The sequence below is a fragment of the Phoxinus phoxinus genome (genome assembly GCF_949152265.1).
Source record: "Phoxinus phoxinus genome assembly, chromosome: 4".
NCBI classification, from domain to species: Eukaryota; Metazoa; Chordata; class Actinopteri; order Cypriniformes; family Leuciscidae; genus Phoxinus; species Phoxinus phoxinus.
Window position 1 is genome coordinate 1,817,157 of NC_136879.1, and position 19,697 is coordinate 1,836,853.

The 19,697-nt window shown below is 41.1% G+C and overlaps 1 protein-coding gene and 1 long non-coding RNA gene across 3 annotated transcripts; both read left to right on the plus strand.

The window, feature by feature from the left end:
• Positions 1–4,530: 4,530 nt before the first annotated feature.
• Positions 4,531–5,321, plus strand: LOC306996630. Its single transcript, XR_013797134.1, has 3 exons — positions 4,531–4,700; positions 4,854–5,108; positions 5,207–5,321. It is a non-coding gene; the product is annotated as an uncharacterized lncRNA (long non-coding RNA).
• Positions 5,322–10,302: 4,981 nt separating this feature from the next.
• LOC306997650 (uncharacterized protein) lies at positions 10,303–14,361 on the plus strand. Of its 2 annotated transcripts, XM_079611011.1 has the most exons (7): positions 10,303–11,264; positions 11,463–11,661; positions 12,507–12,679; positions 12,778–13,073; positions 13,184–13,356; positions 13,459–13,660; positions 13,766–14,361. In XM_079611011.1, exons 3-6 carry the CDS (start codon positions 12,585–12,587, stop codon positions 13,615–13,617), a joined length of 723 nt encoding a protein of 240 aa, XP_079467137.1. In that variant the 5' UTR covers positions 10,303–11,264; positions 11,463–11,661; positions 12,507–12,584; the 3' UTR covers positions 13,618–13,660; positions 13,766–14,361. The 2 variants fall into 2 exon arrangements, with proteins under 2 accessions (XP_079467137.1, XP_079467136.1); XM_079611010.1 differs by having other exon boundaries at positions 10,303–11,661.
• Positions 14,362–19,697: the final 5,336 nt, after the last annotated feature.

The following is a 19,697-nucleotide window of genomic DNA, read 5'->3' on the forward strand; positions in this document are numbered from 1 at the left end:
ACCCTAATAAATTTTGAAGTAAGGTGCATGTAGTTGCATTGATTTACTTAAAGTTATACTAGCAGGTGCGTGCTGATAATTTAAAGTAATTTTGCATGTAATAACAGTGGATTACTTGAAATTGTACCTTCTCAACCCTAGTAAATTTTGAAGTAATTGCACTGTAACTTCCTTTAAGTTATAGTCAAATTATGTTTTGAATTTGGTGTTTTTGCTTTGGACTCTGAACTGCGCTGTCCGTGGTCCTGAAGCTGTAAGGATAATGTTGCGCTTTTAACCCTTTAAGGTACTACTCAACCATTTGGTAGACCACACTTTAAGTCACTATATTTAAATGAAAAATGCATCAAGCTTAACTCAACCTGAATGAGCCATCTCTATCATTTGGTGTAGTTGTGCAATGCTAAAAAAATCCACTAGATGGCACTGTGTCTGTGAGCAGCGTGCCTTTTCAGTGTTCCTTCAAACAGCACATGACACAGCGCTAATTTACTCATCCTTTGATGACGCATATCGGCGGGACTTTTAAAGGTAATACTATTTTGTTGACATATTATAGTTTCAGAGGAGTTGTTAAACAGAATTATGTAACTTAATTAAACAAAATTAAGTCTTATAAGGGTCAAATAATTTTTTCAAAATATGCTCTACCAAACGGTTGAGTTGTCATTTTATGGTAGATAAGCTAGCTAATGTTGGTAAAATTAGCTAATGTTGGTAAAATTAGCTAATGTTGGTACAATTAGCTATTTACAATGAAAAAAAGGGTTAGTGTTGTTAAAATTATTAATTTAATATTATTAAATTGCATATTTGATGAAAAATATTTGATCAATATCATTTTTTCACCATTTCAAAAAACTATCCAGTGATGAAATGTTTTCTGTGTTGACAAATCTTGTGCGATATCCTAAACTGCTGAGATAATTATAACGCGTGCCGTAGACCAGACTACACGTCCGATTCGCGAACTAATGATTCATTTGAACCGATTCAATTGAATGAATGGTTTAAACAACTGATCTGTCCAACACTGAACTCACGAGACGTCTGAATTGGTGTATACAAAAAATTTGTAACACTTTACAATACTGTTCTATTTATTCAATTATTTAACTACATTAGTTAACATTTACTATTAGTAAACTGCACTTCTACAACATTGTTAATTCCAACATTTAGGTTATTGCCTATTGAAATCAAAAGTTGTACAGTATTTGTTAACATAGTTAATGCACTGTGAAGTAACATTACCAAACAATGAACAGCTGTATTTTTATAAACTAAGATAAACAAAGATTAATAAATACAGTAACAAAAGTATTGCTCATGGTAAGTTCATGTTAGTTATTAGATACATTAACTAATGTTAACAATTCAAACCATAGCCTAAAGTTACAAACAAAAATAATTTACTCTAATTAAATTTTTTCCCAATATCGTGCAGCCCTACTGTATATGGTAAATATCAAGAATAAATTTGAAGAATTAATACCAATTATGGTGTTACTATTAAATTCATAATTTAAAATTGACTATGTGTGTGTATTACTATATGACTAGCATTGTAAGAGTACATGGTTTGTAATACAAATTGTTTTAGACGTGATAGATGGACGCCAAATCATTTTACGGTTCAAGACCACGCACTTTTCTGGCCCTTGTGCCAGAAAATCCTGAGGACTCAGATGCGGATCTTAGTGATGATGACCCCGTAGATGATCCAGATTATCTGCCCACACCAGCAGAAGAGAGTGGGGACACTTCTTTTGATTCAATGGATGAGGAGGAGGTTGCCTCAACAAGTTCATCCTCTAAACCACCGTCCAAAAAGAAGAGGAGAATGGGGAAAAACTCCCTGAAAACTGTTTCTTTGGCAGAGCTACAGGACACACCTGAACCATCACCCCCAGATGGAAAAGAAGCCAGAAGAAGATTGTGGAGGCATGAAGACATTGAGACATTCCAGGTTCCAGATTCAAGTTTTAACCTCCCTGATGCTGTAAAGACACCCTTTCAGTATTTTAAAATGCTGTTCACAGATGAGATGATTACACATATCTCTGAGCAAACCAATCTCTACACTGCCCAGGAGCTGGGAGATCCAATCAGCACCAGTTCTGAAGAGATTGAAAAATTCCTGGCAATGCTTCTCTTCATGGGTGTTTTCAGTTTCCCAGCCATCGATGACTACTGGTGCATTGAGTCACGATTCAGTGTGATAGCCGATATTATGCCAAGGAGAAGATTCAAGCTGTTACGCCGGTACCTTCATTTTAATGATCATCAGCAGTGCAATGGCAGTCCAGACAGGTTCTACAAAATCCGGCCCCTTTTTGACATGCTTCGTCAGCAGTGTCTTCTTATCTCATCCACTTACCAGCACAGTGTGGATGAGGTCATGGTGGCGTATAAAGGCACAAGGGCTGGCTCTCTCCGCCAGTATATTGCCAACAAGCCAGACAAGTGGGGCTTTAAATTGTTCTGCCGGGCCAGCTCATCTGGCATCATTCATGACTTTCTGCTCTATCAGGGGGCGTCCACATTCTTCAACGTTGCCCTAACTGAGCAGGAGGAGGCACTGCTTCTAGGGGCCAAACTTGTGACAACACTCTGCAAAACCATCACACTGCCAAGACTTTCAGTCGTCTTCTGTGACAACTTCTTCACCAGTTTCGACTTGGTCCAGAACCTGAAAGAGAACCTGGGCATCAGGTGCATTGGCACTGTCCGACCAAACCGCATGGGTGGAGCAACCTTAAAGACGGACAAAGAGCTGATGAAGGAAGGACGTGGAGCTTTTGACTTCATGTCTGCTGAAGGGCTGCTCGCAGTAAAATAGTTCGATAATAAATGTGTGAGCCTTCTTAGCAGTGCCTGTGGGATCACACCTCTTTCCTCTGTCAAACGGTGGAGCAAAGAGGCCAAAGCAAAGGTCGCTGTCCCGTGCCCATCACTCATCCCTGCCTACAATCAGCATATGGGAGGCATTGATCTGTCTGACATGCTGGTACACATGTATAAGACCCCGGCAAAAATCCAGGCGATGGTACCTTCCCCTGTTTGGATATATCCTAGACCTCTGCATCTCAAATGCCTGGCTTGTCTACAAGCGGGACTGCAGACTCCTGAAAGAAGCAATGCTACCTCTCAAAAAGGTCCGTCTGGCAGTCGCACACACTTTGGCTCAAGTGAACAAGCCAGCATCCAAAGTTGGCCGACCTTCATCATCCTCTCCACCACAGATGTCGTCAAACAAAAAGTCCAATACCCCAAGACCCTCCCACCCACAACCAGATGTACAATATGACAACTGCGGACATTTGCCACTACACTCTAACAAGCGTGGGCGATGCAACCTCTGTCCAAAGGGAGTGTCGAGATGGAAATGCCAGAAATGTCATGTATTCCTGTGTATGAATGCAAAACAGGAATGCTTTGCAGCATACCATCAGAAATGAATGGTCAAAGGCAAAATAAGTGCTGTTGCACCGCTGCTGTTGCACAGCTGCTGTTGCACCGCTGCTGTTGCACCCCTGACCAAAATCATTAGTGCAGTTGCACAACAGGTCTGTAAAGCTAAGTGGAGGTTTTCTTTTTCTCCCGAAAAAATTCTAATCAAAACACACACACACACACACACACACACACACACACACTTGATGTGTTTGGAGCCATCAATAGCAGCCATCAGATTTTTTATTGGTCAAGAAATTGCACTTAAAATTACTTGTTCTGAATGTTGTTCTTTTATTATGAACAGACGTCTCAACCGTTTGGTAGAGGACTGTATCTAAAATACTGTAGGGTCCAATAAAAAAATTATTTTTGATTGTTGTTATTGTTATCATAATTGAATAAAAAATGCAAAGAAATCATTTTTCCTTGGCTTTTTTCATGGTGCGTACCTCAAAGGGTTAACAGCTGTGATGTGATGCTGTCAAATATATTTCTTATGGGATTCTTTTTTGAATTTTGTGTTTTTGCTGCAAACCTAATTCTGTACATGATCAGCCGATCTGTGCACTTCAAGACAGTTTGCGTATGTGATGGTACTTTGAATTGAGTGTTTCCTGATTTCTGATGTTGTTGTTGTTGTTTTTTTTGGTCTGTGTGCAGATGGATCTCTTCTCTTAGGCAGTCGCACATGAAGGAGACAACTGAAGCACTATGCCCAGAATGTGGCCCAGTTTATGGACTACATTGCTGAAACGCCTCCAACCTCCTGCCGCCTGTGTAGGACTGTCCTCATCGGGCTGCGCCGGGAGATGCGCTGGGTCCTGAAGAGAATGGGCAGGGGCGTGGCCATCCATCAGGTGGCGGTGAAGGTTTGGAAGGGGGACAGAGTTTTGTCCAAGGCGACCCTCCTGAAGTGCCAGGAGCTGGCATCAAAAGCCATCCCTGAACTTCTGGGTAAGTTTTTTTTATTCAAACATTTCAACTTGTACTCTCAAGGAGTTAACTGTAAACATTTATTTGTCATTTAATTGCTGAGATTTTACTCGTTGTTGTTGTTGTTGTTGTTTTTAGAGAGTTTGGAGAGGGACCCCTCTTACAAAAACCTGTGGCGCTTCTATGGGCACTTTTCGGCCTTCCTGGCGTCCCTCTACGGCCACAGGGGAGGTGTCCTGACAAACATGACTATCCAGGAGGTGCAGGGGGCACGGTATTCCCACAACGACAAGGCGCATGTCATAAACGTGAGTGTTTGTCATTTATATGCAGAAATGTTTTGGGGACTTGTATTTATCTGTTCTGTTCTTAACTGTCTTTTTGTGTGTGTGTGTGTGTGTGTGTGTGTGTGTGTGTGTGTGTGTGTGTGTGTGTGTGTGTGTGTGTGTGTGTGTGATCAGGTATGCAGCCACAAGACAAATCGAGCATTTGGGCCAGCACAGATTGCACTTCACGACCATGAATATGCCTGGGCAAATCGGTTTCTGGCCATGAAGGACAGACTACCGGGCGGGGAGGAAGCCAAATTATTTTTTTTTACGTCCCAGCCCAACCCGTGTAAAAATTTGAATGGGTATTTCCAAGAGGCGTGGAAGGAGATGGCCCTCCCTGGATGCCCGACCTTCACTGACATAAGAACGCAAATCGCCAGCCACGTAAGTGTCTTCTCACATGAGCACATATTTTTGGTTATCACTCATCTTTATCTTATCAATTTTCCTTTGTTTTCCCTTCTTTTCCTCTGTGTTTGTAGGCCAAGTTCACGCACGCGTCTGAAGACCGAGAAAAGTTGGCCAAGTTCATGTGCCATGACGTGCGCACGGCTGACAAGTTCTATTCTAACATTACATTTTGAATTACTGAATATACTTTGCATGTAGACCAATGTTTCAGGATTTAATTATAGTTCTTGGTGCAGTTAATGGCTGTTAAAAGGTACAATTTACATTTTTGTATTTGCTTGTCTTGAAAATAACTGAAACCTTTGGGAGGACCAAAATCTTTGATGGCAAGACCTGTCCAGCCTGTTCAGCTACACAGTGATGCACATATGGGTCGGTTTCGACCTTCTGCTTGGAGGCCGGCTTCCACATGCTCACGACCTCCTCTGCTTTTGGGCAATTGGTCGTCCACCCCTCCTGACCAATTAGCCTTGCCACTTTTGCGGCCGAAGGCCTCCGCAGACTGAAGTAACCTGAAAGACAGAAAGACAAGACTTTACTCATGCGAGTCATTTGTCACAGTGAATCAATGTCGAATTAATGGGTGACATTGCTGTATTGATAGATTTGGAGACTTACTGACAAGATAGTCTGCCCTTGGAGCATATTGGGAAGCCCGCCACTTATCGTATAGCGCTCTGTCTCCAGAAAAGCCAGAGTCACTGCTAGGGATGGGAATTGATAAGGATTTAACGATTCCGATTCCATTATCGATATTGCTTATTGATCCGATTCCTTATCGATTCTCTTATCGATTCTCATTGGTTGAGGGAATAAGTACAAATTTGTTTGTTTGTTTGTATTAACTCGCTTTAATATCTGATCAGAAGACACAGCACAGAGCACATATACACAAATTATGTGTAGCAACCTCAGAACAAACCTAAAAGTATAGGTGAGCTACTTCTCAAAGTGAGTGTGTGTGTGTGAGCATGTGTGCGAGTGAGTGAGCGCGAGAGAGTGTGTGTGTGCGCTAGTGAGTGAGCGAGAGTGTGTGCGTGAGCGCTAGTGAGTGAGTGTGTGTGTATGTGCGCGCGCGTGTGTGTGTGAGTGAGCATGTGCGTTTGTGTGTGTGAGTGAGTGAGCGCGAGAGAGTGTGTGTGTGCGCTAGTGAGTGAGCGCTAGTGAGTGAGTGTGTGTGTGAGTGAGCATGTGTGCGTTTGTGTGAGTGAGTGCGAGAGAGTGTGTGTGCGCAAGTGTGTGTGTGTGTGTGTGTGTGTGTGTGTGTGTGAGTGTGTGTGTGTGTGTGTGTGTGTGCGCGCGCGCGCGCGCATGAGAGTGAGTGAGTGCGTATGTATGTGTGCGAGTGAATGTGTGTGAGACAGCACGCGATGGCTGGTCGGAAAGCAACGTGGCGGCCCGTTAAAGGCCTCATTATACTTCTGCGTCGAACTTCTGCCTCTGCCATGTTTGCCGCGTTCTGAATCAAAACAACGCAGCGCGTGTGTGACGTCATGACACATTTGCAACGAGCGGAACCGATACGCAGGCATGCTAACGGTTCCAAGGAATTGATTCACTGGGCACCGGTTCTGAAGAAGAATCGGTTCTCGGTTCCCATCCATAGACAGGAGGCAATCAATTTATATTTGGGCCGTAGCGCCGGTGCGGTTCTGGATGAGGACTTGGTGGAGGCAGCCGAGCTCCTATCCTCTATGGCTGGGTATGTCTCTTAATTTATCAAGGACATAACACAAACTATTTGTGCATTATATTAATATAAATATTGTATTCCTCACTTATACAGGACTTGTTCGGACGAGGGGACAGCAGCAGTTGCTGAAACCAGATCGCGGCGGTCTTTCTGCCAGTTTTTGGAGGTGTTCCCTGTCTCACTGCAGGGCCAGCCTCCATATAAGAGGCAGCGCAGTGACTCTGGCTTTCCTGGAGACAGAGCGCTATACGATAAGTGGTGGGTTTCCCAATATGCTAAAAGGACAGACTATCTTGTCGGTAAGTCTCCAAATCTATCAATACAGCATTGGCACCCATTAATTCGACATTGATTCACTGTGACAAATGACTTGCATGAGTAAAGTCTTGTCATTCTGTCTTTCAGGTTACTTCAGTCTGCGGAGGCCTTCCGCCACAAAAGTGTGTAATATTATGTAATTGCAATGTAATTAGGAAGCTACTACATGTATTTATGCTGTGAACTAGTGAGTTAATTCGAACTAAAGTACAGATCTGGATCTCTCGGTTACACTAACAGCTGTGTAACAGACTTTGACCATTACATAGGCGTAACAGCCAATGTTACCCCCTGCAGGCTTTTTCACACCTTAGTAACATATTTAAATACTTTTTGTTACATTGTGTAGTACTAAGTACTTTCTTATATAATTACATTGTACCAAGTCGGTAACACATATGTAACTGACCCGGCTTGTAGCTGCCTATTACATGTGTGTAATTACAATGTGTAAGTACAGGCTGTTCCATAACTTAATTACATGTTAAGTACATGTAGTTACATGTTATTACAACATATACTACTAAGTACTTAATTATGTAATTACTCTGTATCACGGGCACCGTAAAATAAAGTGTTACCCAGATGGTTTTGGCTTTATAGCGGTTCTTGAATAATGTTACTTTCCAGCTAAAGTTAAAGTTTTGATTGATTCACTTCCGTCGAAAGGATAATTTGTTATTAAATTAGGGGCCGCTAAGGCGACACCGTTCTCTCTACACAGACTTTACACGCCAACCTGTGAGAAACACTGATGGCGCTCACGTGAAGAATTATGGCACTTTGCCGCATCGATGCTAAATCGTGCATATCCCGCATTGCGATGCATCGCCGAATCGATTATTGTTGACACCACTAGTGAGAAACGCTGATGTCGCTCACGTGCGCATCAAGAATTAATTCTATAGTTATGTGTGTTTGAATATATGTGCGCATGTTTGTAATTCTCTACAAACCAAGCCTTAAACTACTTGTCCTGCCTATAAATTTGATACAGAATTTTATTTTATCACTACGGGGTAGATACGCAAATTTTCAACAATGCTTTATCTGTAGAATGATAAAGGGATCCTCCATAGGGAGAGGCTAGTGGACACTTCAGCACTGCGTTGTCATCGGGTCCAGGCGAAACCTCGGGATAAACAAAGACACTAAAATTAGCGTAGATGCCATTCTTCTTATGATGTAACGAGTACATCAGGATTTAAGGGAAGTGTTCCCGGTCCCGGCTGACCTAATCTATGCAGCCTAACATTGAGTTATAGAAGTCTATAATGTGTTATGTGAATGCTAGGTCAAAGAGATGCGTCTTTAATCTAGCTTTGAACTGACAGAGTGTGTCTGCTTCCCGGACAATGGTAGGAAGACTGTTCCAGAGTTTTGGTGCTAAATAGGAAAAAGGATCTACCGCCAGCAGTCGATTTTGACATTCTAGGTATTATTAACTGGCCGGAGTTTTGAGATCGCAGTAGACGTGAAGGACTATAATGCGTTAAGAGCTCGCTCAAGTACTGCGGAGCTAAATTTTTAAAAACCATTTAGTGCTTTGTAAGTAATCAGCAATATTTAAAAATTTATACGATGTTTAATAGGGAGCCAATGCAGTGTTGACAGAACGGGGCTAATATGGTCATACTTCCTGGTTCTGGTAAGAACTCGAGCTGCTGCGTTTTGAACTAGCTGTAGTTTGTTTGTTAAGCGTGCAGGGCAACCACCCAGTAGAGCATTACAATAATCTAGCCTTGAGGTCATGAACGCATGAACTAATTGTTACGCATTTTTTAAATGAGAGCATATGGCGTAATTTAGATATATTTTTAAGATGGAAGAAAGCGGTTTTACAGATACTAGACACGTGACTTTCAAATGAAAGATTGGTATCAAAGAGCACACCCAGGTTCCTAACCGACGACGAAGACTTAACAGAGCAGCCATCAAGTGTTAGACAGTACTCTAGGTTATTACGTGTGGAAGTTTTTTGTCCAATAATTAAAATCTCTGTTTTTTCAGATTTAGTAGGAGGAAATTACTAGTCATCCAATTTTTTATATCAGCTATGCATTCCGTTAATTTTGTGAATTGGTAGGTTTCGTTAGGTTTTGAAGAAATATACAGCTGAGTATCGTCGGCATAACAGTGAAAGCTAATTCCATGTTTCCTAATGATATCTCCTAATGGTAGCATGTACAGAGTGAACAGCAGCGGTCCTAGTACTGAGCCTTGTGGTACGCCATACTGAACTTGTGATTGATAAGACATCTCTTCATTTACTGCTACAAACTGACAACAGTCAGATAAGTATGATTTAAACCATGCTAGTGCAATTCCACTAATGGCAACAATGTTTGAGTCTATTTAAAAGGATGTTGTGGTCAATGGTGTCAAATGCAGCACTAAGATCAAGTAACACTAATAGAGAGATACAACCACGATCGGATGATAAGAGCAAATCATTTGTGACTTTAACGAGAGCTGTCTCGGTACTATGGTACGGTCTAAATCCGGACTGAAAATCCTCGCAGATATTTATTTTTTTAAAGAAAGGAACACAATTGTGAGGATACTGCTTTTTCTAATATCTTTGACAGAAAAGGCAGATGAACGGCTATAACTCGGGGGCCCGGCCACCTAGGGACACCAAACTCGGGTCAAAGTAAGGTCCCGAGGGGCCCTCTCCAATGGGCCCAGGCCCGTGCTTCTAGCGCGGGGGCCAACAGGAAAGGGTGCAATTAAGAAGGAAGGGTCCCAGAGGCTCAGGACTCTGGGGTCTTAGAGGGCCCCTGGGGGACCCTCACCACGCAGAAGGACGACCTGCTGGGACTTGTACTTTCCGAGATATCGACCATTTTGTCCAAAAGTCCCCTATGTATAACCGGGTGTATCTTGGTAGTTAAGCCGAGTTGGAGCTCCAAACTCCGGGCATGAGCAGGGCCCTTAGGGCCCCTTCTGGTCCCAACGTCTCCAGCTCCTGGGTCCTTCCGGTTCTGAGATACAGCCACTTCCTGTCCAGCTTTGACCGGGTGTATCTCGGAAACCAAGCCGACTTGGAGGTCCATACTCCGGGATTGGGTAGGCACACATGGGCCCCCCATGGTCCCAGAGTATGGAGCCCAAAGTCGGCTTGGTTTCGGAGATACACCCGGTCAAAAACAGCATCCCACCTGTAACTTATTTGACAGGACCCCTATAGGCTTCCCCCTGGACGGTTGAATTTTATGCAAATTATGCATAATTAATGTCTGTAATGTACATCAGTGTGTGTAAACTTTAAGTAATTTTGCATGCAACTACATGCACCTTACTTCAAAATTGACTAGGGTTGTGAAGGTACCATTTCAAGTAATCCGCATACTGTGTTTAGTTTGTTTAGTCTATAGTGTGTTTATATTGCAATTACTGTGTGGTTTGGATTAGGTCTTACCCAATAAAAGCATATAATGTAATGATTAAACAGCGTCTTACTTCAAAATATACTAGAGTGCATGAATGTAATTTTGAAGTAAGTCGCTATGTAATGCATACTTCAAATTATACCAGAGACCTGAATGTAATTTTGAAGTAAGTCACTTGGAAAATCACTGCATTAAACAGCGTCTTACTTCAACATATACTAGGGGCGTGAATGTAATTTTGAAGTAACTGTATAGTGGTTTCAAGTTACATTCCAATTGACAACTTCTGCAAGCACCTCCTTCATGCACTCACTACTGAGTTCAGCATCGGTTGAAGCAGACGTTCCTGTGATTTTGCTGTAATCAGAAGATTTCTTCAAGTCTCTTCAATATTTTGTTCCGTTTTAAAAAATGCCTGTGTCATCTTGCCCACTGTGTACTAGAATGTATGCTCGGATGAGCCAGCATCTGGTGGTTTTCCACAAAGTACAGAACAAGGAGGAGAGAAAGCTCCTTCTGTCACTGGAGTCTGGTAGGGTTAAAATCCAGAGTTGCGTTTGCCCAGTTGTTGGATGTGGGAAGGCAACAACTCGGATAGATCGGCACTTGAAGTTGCATACGGAGCTGTCCAGTACTGTAAAAGAGACCGCACTCTGGACGTGCAAGAGGAAGACTGTGATTGGGCAGATTGCAGCACTTAGGGCAACTAACCCTGAGCCTCCACTGGTGAGTACTCTGGATTTAGAACCGGAATTGGAGGAAGCTGATTTTGTTTTTGAAGAGGAGAGGGAGGAAGAATGCAGCAACCCTGGCTGTAAAATTGTCATTGAAAAGCTGAAGATGGAAATCAGCAATCTTAATAGAAGCAATGACACGCTGACCAATGCCCTGCACAACGTGACCCAAAAGTACTGCCGTTTACAGAGGAGCTCAGAATCCAGGGGTGCGGGCCGTTTGAGCAAATCAACCAGGAGACTGATATCTTCACTCGGGTCTGGAGCTGGAGGTGACCCCTCTGCAGATACTTCCACCGTGCAGCCGTCCAGTGATTTGGAGCCCTCCACAAGCCAGCAGCCACCCAGCTTTGAGGAGCCTGATGAAAGTGATCATGGGTCGACATTGAGTGAGTACACTTGCACTGTTTTAACTTGATGTTTTCTGAAATGTCATTGTCGGTGTGCATTAAGCAGTGACTTTAAAATATACTAGATACGCAAATGTATAATTTAAAGTCACTATGTAATGCTAAGCATCACTAAACAGTTAATTCATCATTTATAAAGCACTGTTATTGCATGTAAAATTACTTTAAAAAATTACTAGCAGAGGTGTGCTGATAATTTAAAATCAATGCAACTACATATATATTACTTCAAAAATTTGCAAGTGAGAGCCAATTGTCAGTCAAAACTCTGTACACACTCATTGTGCATGCATTACTTGAAATTGTACCTGCAGACCTTCACTAGTAAATTTTGAAGTAATACACATGTAGTTGCATTAACTTACTTTAAATTATCAGCACACCTCTGCTAGTACATTTTGAAGTAATTTTAATAATAATGGTACATTATAATTTATTATTAATTTATTATTAATAAATATTATGGTAACACTTTATAATAACTGCATGCTATTAATCATTAGTTAAGCATAGCTAAACCGTTAATTCATCATTTATAAAGCATTAATAGACATTAATAAGCAGTTTATAAATACAGCTATTAATGCTTTATTCTTGAATGACGAATTAACTGTTTACTGATGCTTGACTAATGATTAATAGCGTGCAGTTATTACAAAGTGTTACCAATATTATTTATTATTAAATAGTAATTTTACATGTAATAACAGACTTCAAAATATACTGAGATGTGAATTTATACTAAGTCACTATGTAATGCATGCACAGTGACTGTGTATAGTGTGTTGACTGACAATTGACTCCTCATTATTCTTTGTGCACAGAAAACATCATGGAGGAGTACAAAATGAACCAGCTAGGTCCTGACCCATCTTCAAAACACAGACAACGTAAATGCGAAAATGTTCAGGATCAGAAAGTTTCTCAGCTACATGGCTAAGGGAAAAACTAAGCTGAGCACCCTGCTGTTTTTAAACGAAACAAGCAAGATTCATGCGTAAGTAATTCTCTTATTATATGTGCCTCTTGTAATAATGTTTAAAAAAATAATAATTTAGTTTGTTTGTTTTTTATAATTTGTTTGTTTGTGTGCAGGTGGGTCAAATCCTTGCGTCATGCACACATGAAGGAAACAACCGTGGATTATTATGTTCAGAATGTTACCCATTTTAGTACATTCATCTCACAAACTCCTCCACCTTCCTGTCGGCTATCCAAAACTGTCCTGATTGGGCTTCAGCGGGAGATGCAGACGGTCAAGAAGTCTATGAAGAGGAGAGTGGCAATGCACAGGACATCGGTGAAGACCGAAAAGCAAAATAGGGTATTGAGCAAAGACACTATCCGGAAGTGCCTGAGCCAGGCCAAGCAGGCCATACCCAATATCCTGAGTAAGTTTTTCCCCCCAATTTAACTCATTGTACTGACATATTTTAAAATGCAGAAGATATGTGTGACATGAACTGACATCTTAACTGAGATTGTGCTGTGTTGTTTATAGCCCTCCTGGAAAGTGATGTGGCCACCACAGCCCTTCAGTGGGAATTTTACGGCCACATGTCGGCGTACCTGGCGGCCCTCTACGGTCACCGATGCGGTGTACTTCAGAATATGACGATCAAGGAGGTCGAAGAGGCCGAGGAATCCCCATCGGACAATGTCTTCTGCATCAACGTGAGTGTATTACTTCCTTTTTATGCATCGGTGACCTTAATTTGTTTGATCTCTGTTCTGATTTGCTCTGTTATTTTTTTTATTTTTTTTTGGTGTCAACAGATACTGTTTCACAAAACAAACCAGATGTTCGGACCTGCACAGATTGCTGTAACGTCTGAGGAGTATGGATGGATGCAGCGGTTTTTAAAAATAAGGAGAAGGCTTCCAGGTGGCAGCAGTGTATTTCCGCAGCTCATGGAAGGCGATGGGCCTACCTGACAGCCCAAACTTTACAGACCTGCGAACATCAATCGCCAGTCATGTAAGTTTTTTCTCTCGTGAGGGGGGGGGGGCACATTTCAGAGACATCCAGTTAGTTGTTTTATCCTCAAACTGTTTTTGTTTTCTCCTTTCTCTCTATTTCTAGGCCAAATTCACTCATTCTGAGTCAGACAGACTCAAGATTTAAAACTCAACGTTTATGTGCCATGATGTTCAAACGGCGGACAGGTTTTATGTAACAAACCTGTCCGCCAAGCAGGCAGTTGAACACAGAAGACTGTTTGAGGCAGCTTTGGAAGGCGAGGACAACAGTGCTGTGGGGGTGAAGAGAGCACGCCGTGGTGTAACGGACAAACCCAGGAAGAGGGTGAAGAAGGCATCAGAAGAAGCCTCGGGGGACACATCAGCCATATTGGCTCAATGATGATCAATCCTTCACCATGTATTTTCTTTGGAAGGGTGAAGCAGGAGAGAGTAGAGAAGGCTCAGCGGAGGAAGACCAGTCCCCTCTCCAAAGAAAATGCCCATTGTTTTGATCACACCTTTACCGTCAGTAAGACGGAAATTAAGACCACGTCGCATTTCCCCAATAAAGACCGAACAGATTAAAAAAAATGGCCAAGCAGAAGAAAGCCACAGAGACGGTGAAGAGAGCATTAAAAAAGAGACGGGCGAAAAAATAAAGGATTTTTGCTCCCCCTTTCCTTTCCCTGACCCTGATGGACCAGTGTTTAATTTTTTTCCCCATTTTTTTATCTTTTTTATTTTATTTATATATTTGGCTTCATAATAAAACTTGTTTGCTGTGTGAAAATTTTGTCTGTCATTTTTTTCCTTTAATTATTGTTGGTTAAATGCATCATAGTCACTTATCTAGGTCTTTGACATAAATCCCAGGTAACTTATGTGGTGAGGTAACCCAGGTAAGCTTTTCTGACAAAACTGTATGATGTACTGTAAGTTTTACACTTACACTATTTTAGTAACACTTTATAATAACTTTACATTATTCATCATTAGTTAGGCATTACTAAACAGTTAAACAACCATTCATAAATCAATAATATACATTAATGGGTGATTCTCCAACTTGGAGCACTTTTTGCATGTTAACTTATGTAAAATTCACTCTCTTAAAACACACTAAACAAGCTTTCTAATAAATTTCTAAGTCAGAAAAACAGCATCCAACCAGCAACTTATTTTAAAGGGCCCCTATAGGCTTCCCCCTGGACGGTTGAATTTTATGCAAATTATGCATAATTAATGGCTGTAATGTACATCATTGTGTGGAGCTGTGTCCCCTATGTGGTGTACAGTAGGTTTCACCACATAAAACCACTGTAGTTATGAAATATGACCTTTTGATGTATTGGCATCCCACCTGTAACTTAATAAGCTACTCACTGGACTTCACCACATGTGATGAAATCCCCAATTCTTTACAGGGATTCACCCGCTGAAAATTTCTAAGTCAAAAACAGCATCCCACCTGTAACCTATTTGACAGGTCCCCTATAGGCTGTCTGTGGACGGTTGAATTTTATGCAAATTATGCATAATTTATGGCTGTAATGTACATCAATGTGTGGGGCCGTGTCCCCTGAGTGGTGTACAGTAGGTTTTGCCTCATAAAATAACTAATTATGAAATATGACCCATTAATGTACTGTCCGGGGGAAGCCTATAGGGGCTCTGTCAAATAAGTTACAGGTGGGCTCCAAACTTTGCTGTCCTTTACCCTTGGGTACCCACTGTAATTATGAAATATGACCTTTTGATGTACTCAAATCAGGGTGATCCCATAGGCTGACCACTACCACTCATTCTGTGGGGTAGTGGTCAGTGGGGACTGTGTTGTGGTTTAGACCTTAAATTTGTAAACGGTGCAAATATAGTGAACAAAATGTAGTGAATGCAAAATGTGCAAGAAAAAATATATGACAAAGTTATTAAAAATGTAAATATAGTGAATATATAGTATATCGATGTCCATTTTGCTTGGGTCCCCCAAATTCCTTCAAACGGCCCTGGTTAGCAATTATGTACCTCGCTGTTTAACTACCATAGTACATGCATCGTTGAAGAATTAACTTGCTAGTTGCTACCGTTTCCCGAAACCATATTGTCACAAAGTGGTCGTTCAACCTCGTTGGTTAATGATGTTGCTAAATTAATAAATGATGTCATGGAGGTGGTGCAGTAACTTATTTTAATGAAAGAAGTTTGAGATAAAATTAATGCTAAATGTTTTCAAATAAATTACAGCGTGATATCTGAGGACTATTTCTCATTTTTCTCAGTTATTTAGCTTTATTTCCAGATTCAATCATAGGCTCATTCTTATATACTAGAGCTTGTATGTGTCACGGTTTAGGGTGTGTCATCGGTTCTTCTTTGGCTGCGTTTACACTTGGCATTAACATGCGACCTGTATCCGGATGTTGTCCACATACACATTGAAAAGACGAGTGTAAACGCGCTTCTGATGGGAATGTTACCCGTGTCCAGTTTCGGAGGTAGTCGAGGACGCATTGTGATCGGATCTCAGTGTAATGTAAACGCAATCAGCCATCGTGTGTGTGTGTGTGTGTCTGCATTCACAGGTGGACATCATATAAATCCTAGCCTGGGAAAACCCAGACCACTCTCAGTTGTAACTGAGTAAGGGTCTGGCAAAGCTCCATAGACAATTCATTTCCACAGGGGCGTCACCAACGGACGTCGGATAGATCTAAAACCAATCAGAGCGATGAATGACATGACGTATGCAGAGCGACGGAGAAACATCTCGAGACTCTCAGCAATTCTCTGTTTGTGTTAACGAAAATGACAATTTTAAATCGCTTGAAACAGACGCGATAGCTGATTCGAACGAGTGATGTTGTGATGTTCCACGGCGGCATCCATCTTTGTAATGTGCAAAATCTGCGTCAGTCACCGTCTCTGCTCTGTCGTCATCGTGTAAAGCCCGCCCCAAAGTTTCTGATTGGTGCCGCGATTTCGACGGATTGGAAATGGGTTTCAATGGGCTCTTTGCCAGACCCACATGCAGAGCAAATCTAAATTTGCCGGAAGTGGTCTGGGTTTTCCCAGGCTATATAAATCCCCCAGTCCCCACGTGCATTCAGAAAATAATGGTTAGATGCAGTTTAGACAAGAAATTAAACTTATTTGAACCTTACAATAAACGTCAATATTTAAAACAGTTTATTTAGACTTACATGATACTGTGTGTGTCATTTTTCAATTTAATTGTGCAACATTATCTGAACAAGGCGATCGGCTGTACAATCTCAGCTGTGAGTAATGAGATCTTAATGAAGAGCGTGCGCTGCTTTGCCAGAGGAATAATAGGAATAAACTTTTCATTTTTTAATGTTTTTAAATGTTTTATTGTTTACGCATGTTAATTAATCTCCCATTTCTGTTAATATAGTCATTCCACGCTATAACCTTACACCCCGATGATCGATGATGTGACTTGTTTAACATGATCAACCCAGTTATTTTTGTTTGATCAACTCTGGAAATATTCAATTAATTCAAAAACCTTAATTTGATCAAAGACTGGAGATTGCACAGGAAAGTAAAGTGAGTGAGTGAAAGCAATTGGGACATTGCTTAATTAGTATCATCTAATTTAAATATTATGCAGGAAACAGAAATCTGATCGATTATCCAGATACAGAGGCTACTTAATATAAACAAATGTAAACGCACCGTGTCCTGATTAACTAATGATCCGATATGCTTGAACAGATCATGGTGATCGTATGTTAATGCCAAGTGTAAAAGCAGCCTCTGTTGTTATGGTCCTGTCATTTTCTGCAGCCCGTGATTTGAGCAATTAGCCTTGTAGCACTGTGCACAATCACGAGCTGATCTCCTCCACCTGTTGCTCGTATCCCTTACCCATTCCCAGCTGCGTCTACCTCTTATTGATCACTATTCATGTCGCGTGGATTTTTCATGTTCTGAGCCCTCATTCATGTGTGTTTGTGGCCCCGTTTACACGTACATGGTTATTTTGAAAAACGGAGACATTTCCCTTCGGTTGTGCCCCTCGTTTACACGCAAACGGAGAATTCTCCTCTGAAACCGATTTTTTCTTATAACTCCGGCAAGAGTGGAGATTTTGGAGTTTTAGGCAGTCGACGTCACAGTATGCGACAGAACTTGCACTGCGTCAAAACTGTGACCTATATTTTCGGGATTTTGATTGGCTAACTTCTCAATTGGTTGAGCTTCTCGTTACACTGCCACCTATAGGTTTGGCATGCTCTTGACGGCATATACACGGGTTCGTGTAAACGAACACTTTTCTGAAAACGGAGAGGGTGAAATGTCCGTTTATGAAAATAACCGGCCACGTGTAAACGTAGCCTGTGTCTGTTAGGTATTTGATTGTGGTTGTGCTCAGGAACTAAAGATGAGCAGTTTGTAGCACGACTGTTCTCACTTGCTGGACTCGGGCTTGTCATTGTACTGACTATGTTAACATGCACAACTTGTTTCAATCGGACTGAATTCATTCATGATGGATCTGAATGTAGTGTTTACAAAAATGCTAACAAGTGATCGGGTTTATGCGCGTCACAAGCTTCAAATCGGAATATATGTTTGACATACGCTCACTGCACAAATATACAGAGTTTACTGGGGCCTGTTTCAGAAAGGAGGTTAAGTGAAAACTCTGAGTATGTTAACCCTGAAATGAGGGAAACTCTGGGTTTTCCGTTTCAGAATGGGAGGTAAATTAAACCCGAGAAAGCAGAGTAAGTCAAGCCCGTTTCTGAAAGAGAGGTAACTTATACTCAGAGTCAGTTACCATGGTAACTTACTCTGTGAACCTAACCTGGTCGGGAGCAGGTTTTCTTCGGTAAACCCAGAGTTTCTTGCGGCCTCCTCCCCTTTTTTAAAGAGGAAGCGGTGTTTAAACACTTAATTCATTCTTTCTGTACATTTATTTATTGCTGTTTTTACCGCTGTTTTTATTTATTTATTAATAAGATGAAGTCTATATAACTGGCAACTGAAAATACAGCCGATTAGTCACATCATGTAGTTCTAAACAAATTCTACAGAATTAAACCGTGGCATTTACTGAAAATCACTGAAGTGTGTTCATCTGTGCACCAGAAGTTGATGGACCGTCCTCCTGCTGTTCTTCCACACACTTGGGGGAAATATAAGAATGTCTGTTTATACTTCGATATAAACTTAGATTCTATACTCCACATACAAATGTGAATGTGTAGATTGTCTGATCTGTAGACACATAATATTAACATTACCTCTGTAGGCCTCTCTACGGCAGCAGAAACGGTTTCATCCCCATCGTCCGGTGAAGATGAGCATTTGGTCGAGTACACTTTATAATAGGCCTACTATTTGTCATAATTTCTGGTGTATTGAGTCGGCTACTTACAACTGCCTGGGGTTGTGTTGGGACAGGAGGCTCCAAAAGACAGATATTACCATCAGAATCTTTTGGGACCAGCGAAAAACCCAACCCAAAGTCAAATAAATGGAAATATTTAAAATGCCCTATATAAAAAATAACACATATGTAGACCTCTTACATTTTATGAAGGCCCTTGGATCTCCGGGAGTGACTGACTCTGATGAAGGAATTCCCTCAGCCAAAAATGCTGCAACACTGCTAGACACTGGATGCTATTTAGTTATTTAATATGTCAAATGTTTGTAAAGTCAGATAGCCTACACCCATGATATGCTCAAGCCTTAACTGATTGAATTATGTTTTTATATTTTTTATTTTCAACTGCTGCCACATTCTTTTAATGCCTGCAGGATTGCACATAGTCTATATGAAAATTTAAATTAGGTTGAATAACTGTTCTTCCAGTTTCACCTCAGATATTATAACAGTTACTCTAAAATAGTAATTAATTACTAGCTGCAAAAGACATCTTCAACAGTGTAATTAGATTCATGTAATAATTTCTATCTTTAGAAAGTATTGATCTACTTATTATTAATTACTAAATCCCATATCAACCTCAACCACTTGAAAAACACAAGGAGAGACAAGAAATTGCACTTGTAATGCT